Source organism: Salvelinus alpinus, chromosome 33, assembly GCF_045679555.1.
Source record: "Salvelinus alpinus chromosome 33, SLU_Salpinus.1, whole genome shotgun sequence".
NCBI lineage: Eukaryota > Metazoa > Chordata > Actinopteri > Salmoniformes > Salmonidae > Salvelinus > Salvelinus alpinus.
The window spans coordinates 18,433,388-18,444,665 of record NC_092118.1 but is presented as its reverse complement, the minus strand read 5'-3'; the positions used below and the strand labels follow the sequence as shown (position 1 = coordinate 18,444,665).

At 44.0% G+C, this 11,278-nt stretch overlaps 1 protein-coding gene across 2 annotated transcripts in view; it reads left to right on the top strand.

The window, feature by feature from the left end:
- The first annotated feature begins 2,315 nt into the window (after positions 1 to 2,315).
- Positions 2,316 to 11,278, top strand: part of LOC139563119 (polyamine-modulated factor 1-binding protein 1) — a 193,787-nt gene continuing 184,824 nt past the window's right edge. For both annotated transcript variants that reach the window (XM_071381411.1, XM_071381410.1), the window contains exons 1-3: positions 2,316 to 2,523; positions 3,850 to 4,001; positions 9,358 to 9,495. In XM_071381411.1, the coding sequence (XP_071237512.1) occupies positions 2,499 to 2,523; positions 3,850 to 4,001; positions 9,358 to 9,495 (315 nt within the window). In that variant the 5' untranslated portion in view covers positions 2,316 to 2,498. The remainder of the gene's footprint in view (positions 2,524 to 3,849; positions 4,002 to 9,357; positions 9,496 to 11,278) is intronic.

The window sequence follows — 11,278 nt, the reverse complement described above, 5'->3', positions numbered from 1 at the left end:
TGGTAGTTACAGTCTTGTCTCATCGCTGCAACTCCCCTACGGACTCGGGAGAGGTGAAGGTCGAGAGCCTTGCGTCCTCCAAAACACGACCCTGCCAAGCCGCACTGCTTCTTGACACACTGCTCGCTTAACCCGGAAGCCAGCCGCATCAATGTGTCAGAGGAAACACCGTCCAGCTGGCAACTGAAGTCACCTTGCAGGCGCCCGGCCCACCACAAGGAGTCGCTAGAGCACGATGGGAAAAGGAAATCCCGGCCAGCCAAACCCTGCCCTAATCCGGATGACGCTGGGCCAATTGTGCACCGCCTCATGGGTCTCCCGGTCACGACACAGCCTGGGATCGAACCCGGTTATACTTGGAAAGAAAATGGTTCTACCTGGAACCATCAAGGGTTCTTCAAAGGTTTCTCCTATGGGGACCGCCAAATAACCCTTTTAGGTTCTAGATAGCACCTTTTTTCTAAGAGTGCAGCATCACCCTAATCTTGGCATAAGCCAAATATGGCTCCTCCACCTCTGAATTCCCATTCAAACCCTGGTGATATCCAAAATGAGAGACATGATGCTATTATCACCAAGAACAGAGATGGCACAAGGCAACAACACAAGGTAAACAACAGTACAGTACGTCAACCTAAAAACAGAAGACACTTTTAACTAAAGCTGTCAACACATAGACCTATTTGCATGCAGTGCTTCCACTAGATTCCTGCTCAAGAATATTGACAAGATGTTGCAATGTCAAAGGTGATTATTTCAAAACATGAAAAATAAGGAAAGGCTTTTATTGAATCTCACAAATTTGCACAAATTCCAGCCTCCGAGGCATCAGCCTAATCGGAACTTGTTGTTACACAATCCACTAAACTCTGCAGGTGATTATGTTTCACAGCATTCAATAGTCTACTGTGAAGTGATTAAAGCCTGTCTCTCTTGGACTGGTGATAATCAATCTAACCTTCATACACTGACTATTTATCCAACCAGAACATTTACTGCATATGCAGAAAATTAATAAGAACTGGAAATTGATAAATACAATGGATAGTGTCATGATATGCACAGAATAGGGAGAACAACAAGGTGTATGTACAATTTCCTTTGAGATTATCAGGAAAGGTTATGGATGAATGTGATTTGCAAGCAGCTTTTTATTGGTTTGTGTTGCACTGCATTAGCAAAACAGAGATCTCACAGGCATGCAATATTGTCTTTGTGAATTAAACAGTTTCCCCAGGGCAAGCAGATTTTAACAATTTGTCCAGTTCCCGTTGTGACACAGGGTCTTATAAATATTTATGAGGCTCAGAAGCTCTGCAGTTCACAGCACATTATAAGAAATAATATTGTTAGCAATCAGTTTCAGTATCTCTTATTCATCATGCACCCTGATAGCCGTTTTAGGCCATGGAGTTTAAGGCAGGAAACAAATATGCTCATAATAAACAGGAATAGAGGGAAGGCAATTTTCAAGTCAATAATCGAGTAATATAGCAATCATGTGGCTTTCAGCACGCTTTGCCTTATGATTCTCAACATGAACACATTCCAAGCTTTCTGAGCAGAGAGGAGCAGCTTATAACTATCAATATATTCTACCCATTACTTTCTATTCTTCATAAAACAAAGGACCTTTGGAAATTCAATTTCAATAAAGTGTCCTATATTTGCAAGGAAAAAAAGGTTCCAAGGAGATGAAACCACTGTGCAGGGAGAATGTTATGAGAACATCAGACCACATGGGCTATTTTCAATTGTAAGGGCCAGACAGAAACAGGCAAAGTGACCATACCTGGAATAAGGTGCAAGTTAAACAATTATAATAACACACAATCTGGACCTTCCACTTTCTGATCTGTACAGTAGTACAGGTACAGTAGCAGCCTATAGAGAAATCTGGAAGAGACAGTCATTTAGTTTTTTATTGCTTTTAATATTGCATTTTGCATTATACATGTGTGACTGTCACTAAAACAAATAGTTTTACTTTAATTCATCACTGCCTACAAAGGTTGTCACACTGAAATGATATTTGCATCTGCTAGTCCCAAACGACAAAAGGACAACAAAGAGGAGAGTCCAAGGGACAGTAATGCTCGCTAGTCACAACCAAACGGCTAGTTAGTTGTGCAAGTTTCCATGGAAATCTGGGACTTTCACTCCCAAAACAAACACTGGTTCACGCCTCTTCGTGGCAATGTGTACACTGCGATTGGTTCTAAAGAAAAAGCGCTACGCAAAATCATTGCCTGATTGGCTAGTCTCACTGTTGGAACTTGAACTGACAGGATGTGCAGGTGCAGAAGCGGGAGATGGGGGCTTCCAGGCGGGTAACGTTAGAACGTGATGACAGCGGATAAAACGGAACATAATAAGTTTACCACTGCATTTATAATGCAAAGTAGAAGGGAGACTTTCACTTGCTGAACGACATGAGGTTGATTAAATCTGTGCAAGGCGCCTCATAAAGCCACTTGGCATATCTGAAACCGAATGAAATGATAAGCAGCCGGAGTGCAACAGGTAGCTAGCTAACGTTACATATTATGAAGACAACACAACTAACTCTGTTGATGTTAGCTAGCCAGCTAACGGAATTAGCCAAATAATTATCTAGATATAAGCTAACGTTACCTATTTGGCTATCAACGTTAGGCGACCTCGTAGTTTTTCAAGAAGTTGATACTGCCTGTGGGTTTATAGCCATATCCTGGAAAACACTTGTCACTGTTTGTCAAAGTAACGTAGCTAGCTGGGTTGCTGCTACCTATCCATCTCACTCAGGAGAACGAGTTGAGGCTCGTGATGCAAAGCACTGCCACTGAGAGATTTGTAATGAAGGTTGTGCCTCAGATAGGTGCCTGCTGTTTGTGAAGTTAGCTAGTTCTAAATGTAATTTAAATGCATTAGCCTGAATTGTTAATTAACTAAACATGTTATACAAACGTTGTCTACACCTCCCTTTAAAGGGATATTTTCTATCTTTCTCATTGCTCTCGTCTTGCTTTCTCTCTCCATCTCGATCTGGAGTTGGTTCAATCTAATCTAGAATATGACTTGGTCAGAAGTGAGATAAGGAAGATTGGGGGTGGTGTTGTGTAAACATCAATATGAATTAAATGGACAGCACCACCTCTATCAAGATCATCCTCCAGGTCAAGGCTACTCTGCAGCAAGATATGATTTATTCTCATTTCTTTTTTCATTACTTATTTTCCTTTCCATGATTTCAGAAGATTTTGATGCAGCTCACTCACACATACGCACAAATAGAGTTGTTTTAAACCTCTGAGTTTTGGGCATTTTCATTTGTTCTTTGCCTCAAATCTCACCTGCTCCTTTGGTGCACAGTTTCTCTTTATCTGCCATTGTTATAACGTATTAGTTGTCGGAGTGAAATGTGTTTTATAGGCCGCTCCTCAAAGAGAGACTATGCTGCTATGCTCCCTAGATTAATTACTGCTGTTAGAGAGAATATAACAAGGCATTGTGGTCTGAAGCAAGGGGCTCTGGGTAGGTTTTTTCAGCACATAATTAAAAATGATGAAGTGAAAAACAAGGGCTTTACGCACCTGAGGATTCAGGTATGTTATTAAAGCCATTTATTGTGTGGGCTGCTGCACTTCTGGACAGTCACAGTTCCTATGAGAGTAGCTGACGAGCATCAGTGGCCAGCTCAGACACTGATGCCCGCACTGAAACCCATCACTGTTTTTTTACGGCGTCTCTCTCTACATAGTACTGTAGGCAATGTCACAATTTTCAGTTTTAGTTTAGTTTGTCATTGTGAGACATGGTATCCATGCATCAGTTGTGTTGATGGTAATATGTGTTTATTTGTGTTGATAGATTACCGGTCTGGCTTAGGGGATCATGGCTACTCCAGTGAGATTCAGCGGCCAGCTGAGATTCAGAAACTCCTTGTGGAATTCCGCACCCTTTACCACGAGCGCCTTCGACGCATTGACCAATCGGATGACAGCCGGGAGGAGGCTCTGCAGGTAAACTGGTAATGGCGGTGACGCTCCTTGGATGTGCTGGGGCAAGTGTGTTATTTCAACTAATGAACTGATCTTGCAATGTGATGCATATGTGTGAGAATAAACTAGAAAATGGTTAGACCTACATCATGATGCAGACACTTAGTGACAGGCCTTTTATGGCGACTGTATCTGCTGGCCCTGCATGTGAAGTCTGAGGAGGGACAACAGACTGATCCTGACAAGGGCAGGGAGGAAACTTGGTGTTTTAGAGACTTATAATGCTATTAGCCTAGCGCATGGCTGCTAAAAGGTATAGTGCCATAATGAAAGCATGACAGGTTGATCAATGTTGTTAAGAGAATTACTGTCTTTACATCAAAAAGCTTTTTGGGTTATTTTTTAACTATCCCATTAAGTGGCTTTTATTGAATATCTTTACATATCGGGAAAATGTACCTTTTAGCCAGTGCTCATCAGTAAAAGTGGAATACATTTCCCTACATGTGCATGCTCTTAGTCCTTGTAAGTCTATTACTAATTCATTTTTCTTCTCCTCAACATTTAAAGATGTGCTATTTTTCATATTCATCTCCACTAAAGAATGATGAAAGTGATGAGGATGAGCCAATTCCGCTGCTCTCTCTCCCCCTCTGTGCATGTCATGTCAGTGGCTATGGGATGGGGTTGGCTGTGTGGGTGGGGGGGTGGCTGCACACCTTGAGGACTGGGCATGATGACGGCTGATGAAAGTTTTAGTGAGCCAAGCCTGTCTCTTTGACTCTACTCACCAGAGGAAAGCTCCTTCTCTCAGAAGTATCCTCTCCATGGCAAAGCAATGGCAGAGTTTGGAAACAACACAGCCTCTCATTTTAACTGCATTTATCCTCGGTTTGGGGAAATCCTGTTTGATTCACACGGCCTCTGACAGCCTCGGCTCTGGAAACACAAAACAAGCCTTTTAGAACTCTCTTGTCAAGGGTTCAAAGAAGGACTAGTACAGTATATCAACATCTCTATTGCCTATCCTATAATAGTGTTGTTTTAAAAGCAGTGAGCTAAGAGTTTAATTAAATTACATAGCATACACTATCTAGTTTACTTGAATATTACCATCAGAGGGGTATGTCAAACTCATTTAGGTATTTTCAAAATGAGCTCTCTCCAGTTCTGTAAGTTCAACAATGTTTCACTTATTCTGTAGTACATACAGTGCATTCGGAAAGTATTCAGACCCCATGACTTTTTCCACATTTTGTTACATTACAGCCTTATTCAAAAATGTATTTAATATTTTTTCCCCCCTCATCAATCTACACACAATGCCCAATAATGACAAAGTGAAAGCATGTTTTTAGACATTTTTGCACATTTATTAAAAATAAAAAACACAAAAATGTATTTACGTAAGTATTCAGACCCTTTGCTTTGAGTCTCGAAATTGAGCTCAGGTGCATCCTGTTTCCATTGATCATCCTTGAGATGTTTCTACAACTTGATTCGAATCCACCTGAGATAAATTCAATTGATTGGACATGATTTGGAAAGGCACACACCTGTCTATACAAGGTCCCACAGTTGACAGTGCATGTCAGAGCAAAAACTAAGGCATTAGGTCAAAGGAATTGTTCGTAGAGCTCAGAGACAGTGTCGAGGCACAGATCTGGGGAAGGGTACCAAAAAATATATTGAGCATTGAAGGTCCCCAAGAACACAGTGGTCTCCATCATTCTTAAATTGAAGAAGTTTGGAACCACCAAGACTTCCTAGACCTGGCTGCCCAGAAGGACAACCATCTCTGCAGCACTCCACCAATCAGGACTTTATGGTAGAGTGGCCAGACAGAAGCCACTCCTCAGTAAAAGGCACATGACAGCCTTCTTGGAGTTTGCCAAAAGGCACCTAAAGGACTTGCAGACCATGAGAAACAAGATTCTCTGGTCTGATGAAACCAATATTGAACTCTTTGGCCTGAATGCCAAGCGTTACGTCTGGAGGAAACCTGGCATCATCCCTACGGTGAAGCATGGTGGTGGCAGCATCATGCTGTGGGGATGTTTTTCAGTGGCAGGGACTGGGAGACTAGTCAGGATCGAGGGAAAGATGAATGGAGCAAAGTACAGAGAGATCCTTGAAAACCTGCTCCAAAGCGCTCAGGACCTCAGACTGGGGCGAAGGTTCACCTTTCTAACGACCCTACGTACACAGCCAAGACAACGCAGGAGTGGCTTCGGGAGAAGTCTCTGAATGTCCTTGTGTGGCCCAGCCAGAGCCCGGATTTGAACCCGATCGAACATCTCTGGAGAGACCTGAAAAAAGCTGTGCAGCGACACTCCCCATCCAACCTGACATAGCTTGAGAGGATCTGCAGAGAAGAATGGGAGAAAATCCCCAAATACAGGTGTGCCAAGCTTGTATCGTCATACCCAAGAAGCTTGTATCGTCATACCCAAAGGTGCTTCAGCAAAGTACTGAGTAAAGGGTCTGAGTACTTATGTAAATGTGATATTTCCATAAATGTATATATATAATCTAAAACCTGTTTTTGCTTTGTCATTATGGGGTATTGTGTGTTGATTGATGAGGGAAAAAAACAGTTTAATCCATTTTAGAATAAGGCTGTAACATTTCCAAAATGTGGAAATATTCACAGCCCTTGACTTCTTTCCAAATGCTCTGGAAGCCTAGAGTAGACCCATGGCCTGTAAGGACCGTTATTGATGGGTTGTAGACTGTCCCCTGCTCTCTGCCTCAGTACCAGTATGTGTGTGGAGGTGTCTCTTGGACCCCATATCACCTCCCAGTCCCTGGTCCCAGTGGGCCATTTATCTGGCCGTGTTGAGAAGCCCCAACAGCCCTGAGTGGACCCAGTTTAATGGCATTCTGCTGTTTACAAGTGACTGTTTTAGCCACCATTTAGGGAGTGTAAACAGCGGTCCACATTGTAAAAAAGATCCCCTCCAACCCCTTTCCTACCACAAAGACCTCAGTTACCATGCTTTTATCGAGTAACATCTCTTAACCTGACAGAGACTGAAGAGTCGAGCTGCTCCCCAGTGCATTGTGGGTACACAAGCATGTTGGCGATATGAGGTTACTCTTTGACCAATAGAAGGACAAGCCCAGGCTTGATCAATGTATTCTAACACTCCAAACCTCACAGCTAATCCTAATCTGTTACCTACGGTGTTCCATCTGCAGTGAATAACAGAGAGGAGCTATGTGAGGTCTTTGGCTTTACTGGACATTGTGTGATGTGACTTCTTCCACATTTAAGAAAATAAATGATTTATTACTATATCTCACAAGTGCAGTTATGATACAGTGGTGTTGAGCGATGCCATCCATTCAATATCTTCTCAAGGAATATGGGGGCTTGGAAAGGGAGTGTGTAAGTGAAAGCCTTGAAGACTGCTTTAGCAAAGGCCGCACTCTCTGTCAATCCACAGGGATCCTAATGCTTGATGCTTCTAAAAATGAACTGTGTGTGTGTGTGCGTGTGTGTGTGCTCACTCCTTAGGAGACAGAGGAGATGTTGAGAGAAGGGTGCGATGAAGATCTGTCTGTTTGTGGTGGGCTGATGTGGCAGACGGCGTGCGTTGGGTGATACTTGATCTGATGTTAATGTGCTGCCGTGTGTGAGGGAGGGAGTGAGTGTTTGACTGAGTGGAGAGAGGGAGAGAGGGGAGATGGGAAGATAATCCCGTCTGCTTGATGAGATTGAAGGCTGGGATTGATTGATCGCCTAATCATAGGAGGAAATGGGCCTGAAAATGAATGGGACACTGCCCTTGGCTTGCTGTGGAGCTGGTTGGCTGGGTTGCAGTGGATGTTAGCTGCAGCAAGACATGGCCTTAATGTGCAAGGGAGCTGATTTCATTTGTGTCTGATATACAGTTATACGATCCTGGCTAAATGATCAAATAAAAAAGGAAGAGGGGGAACATGGAAGGGGTGTAAATCAAGCTTTATTGCTGGAATATTACTTTTTCATGCCGTCTGAAATGGATGCTTTGAGAAAGGTGAAAGAATAAAAATCCAATATGAATTTGAATTTGGTGAGGCTGTGTGGTGGCCGAGATAGCCAGCCGCTGTCCTGGATGCAGCTGGGTGGCTGGCTATTGGTGTTGTTGTATTATTATTTGTGTCATTATGAGGTTTGCATTATCTTTCTCATGGCCAGGAGATTTGTTTTGTAAAACTGCTCACAGCTGGGAAACAGGATTATACACCTAAAATATATGATCTCTTTCTCATTTTCTCCCCCTCTTTCTCACCCCTCCTGCCCTACCTTCCCTCACACTCTCACCCTCCTCCCCCCTGCCAGACTCTCATCTGCTCATTCTTTCAAACTGAGGGCAGAATTACTTAACAGAAAGGGTAACCTTTGATGTTGGCAGGACCCATGTTGGTACTCTCAAGGAACCTAATGCTGCTCCTCTCATCTATTAGTCACAGTAAGGACTCCCACATGCGTCTTTGGGGCTAGAGAATTAGCCTAGTGTTTGAAGGGGGAGGACCTTTCCATGTACGGCCCCCAGTTCATAGGGTGTGTGCTGCCAGTGCCCATCACCACGGGCTGATTGAGCTGGTGGGCTGGGCTTTGCATCAGGGCAGCATCAAACCCACCTGTTTGTGTTCTGTTTAAGTGAGGCGGGGCACTTGTCACTTCCACTTCACCTCCATCTCCACTCCTTTAAAAGAGGCTTTGAAGAGCAAATACCCTTCAGTCTGATGGAGCATTTATCTCCATTTCTACCTGACGGCCGACAGAGACATAATAATTCCTATGTGTCCATCCCGCACTAAATTATCATCTGGGTCCAAACTGTCTGGGCTGTTCTGCAGATAGTCGGCATGTTCCTGCATAGGAATTAGTGTCAGAGCATCCATGTGTCTGGGCTGTGAAGATGCCGTGCTAGATCAGAGGTGGCGTATGACTAATAGTACCCCTGGTGTTATCAGAGCTCTAATATGGGGGGGGGGTTGGATGTCATCTGATGGGTTTGGCCCGAACACCCCCTGCATGTCCTGCTTTATGATCAGAGGGGCTGGCTGTCAGAGAGGGGATGCGGGCAGGACAAGAACCGACACAACAGCAAGTGAGAAGAGTTGTCTCTGTCTCCCTCAAATACCTACCTGATTACCTACCTGATGCCTACCACTTTCAAACTTTCTCTGACCATCACTGCTTCCTTTGATGTATTCATGCTGTATTTTTCTGAATGGATTTGTTTTAATCACAACTGGTCATTCAGTCCTCCCTCCATAACACTGAGTGAAGGTGGGTAGCAGCAATCCATTTCAGTGTTGATATTCCAATAAACACCTAACAAAGGTCGTGTCTGCTGTGCCCCTTTTCTCTGTCTCCCTCTAGAGTAAGGTGGGCGTGCTGCAGTCGTTTGTGCGGGACCTGAGTGAGCAGAATGAGGTTCTGATCCAGGCGCTGGAGGCTGAGGAGGCGGAGGGCCGGGCGGTGGAGGGGAGAACAGCCAGCCTGCACAAAGAGCTGGAGGTGAGTGATCAATGGCATTGATCAGCTAGTCAATCCAGCAGTCTATATCCCTCTCTGTTTACACCCTCAGTGCGCTGCTGTGTTAAACTGAGCGTGCTCTAAGAAGCCACCCCAGGGACCCTCTAAAAGCCCGCCTCACACCCGCCATTGATTGACATGTCGATTAGCCTGGAAGCTGTTGACAGTGGGCTTGTTAGCCATCTTAAGCATTAATGATGATGGGGAGTGGTGGCCGCTAAGTTCAGGGTTACACTCTGACTATGGGGAAAGTCACATTCACATTCATAACTGTATAGACAGCTGACTGTGTGTGTGTTATGGATTGTCAAGGCTCATAGAATAAGCCTGGAGCTCGGCCATCAGTGGGCTTGCAGGTGACTTCAGAACAAGGTAGGGGGAAACAACCTCATCTGAGTCTTTCACTGGGAACAGCTAATCAATTTAAGATTGATTTACTCTCAGGCCCATGTATTGCTGAACTTGTTCCTGCACTGAACGATTGTTAAGATTTCCCCCTAATGTTATTAACTGGGCTTTTCATGCAAAATCAGCCGTATTCACTGTAGCTGTGCCTCAGGGTCGACACTGGAGCTGCTAACCACATGGTCTTCATTACAGATGAAATTGTCATGGAGGCATCTGTATCACAGCTTATTAATCAGGTTTCATGCTTCAAAAACCTTTGGTTTGAGCACCTTCGCTTTTCTCCCATGAACAGTATAATGAGAGCGCCAATTTTGGTGAACAGAAAGTTGCTTTTGTAGGAATTGGTATCCCCCTCCATTTCCCTGTAGACTCTATCCTTCGCTGTAAAGGAAGCTGACAGTAATTGAGTAATGGGGAATTATGAACTAGGACAATAAGAAAAAAGGTAAATTACTGTTTTTTTATTGGATTGTTAAAATAAGCCCAGGCAGAGTTTGGGAAAGGGTGTGCCTGTTGGCCAAGTCAACGTTCTCTTTGTCTCTCTGTGTAGCTGACTGCCCCAGACCTTTCAGTCATTTCATCTTCACAGGAATGGAATGTGGTTGACCTTCAACAGGCAGCATTAATTATGAAACCCAAAACTAATCGGTCTACGCATTCGTTATAGCAGCACCCTGAAGATAAGCGCGTATAGCCTACATACACTTTTGTATATTATTTGAACATGCTGGAAAGAAACTCAATGCCATTACACAATACTGAATGTAGCACGTACTGTGTTTGCCTGTTGGGTTTGAATTGGCAGTGCTTTCTAAAGCTAGAGCTTAATTGGTGCCAGGTTGTTCTTGGCATTGGAATGTCTTTTTTGTTGTTGCGCAGTTAGTCAACATTTCTCATGAATGTGTGTGTCATTTTGGCTGGTTTTAAAGTGTGGAATGCATGTATTGTGGTCCTCCTTTGTGAATCACTCACAGATCGGGGGTGTGTGTGTTGAAGATAATCGAGTGAAGTGTGTGCAGCCACCACCACCACAAGCCCCAGCTCCAACCTCAAACCTGTTTCTTCTTTTATGCGTCATTTACGGCCTGTAAACAGTTTGTTTAAAGCAGTTTATAGATGATTTCTAAGAGTTCCCCCAGCGCCCCCAAATGTGTGTGGAGCGAACGCTTACCTTAATAGATAGCCAGTAATGGGCTGCTAGGAGTCTAGGACCAGGCTGTGGGCTGGGGGAGAGCTGGCTGACGGAAGTGGTTTGAGGTACGGTTAGAGCTCGTGCCACAACAAAGCCACTGATAAGCCATGTGCTCACTAGCACTCCCCAAGCACAGAATAATTTCAACTGATGAGTTCCTCATCT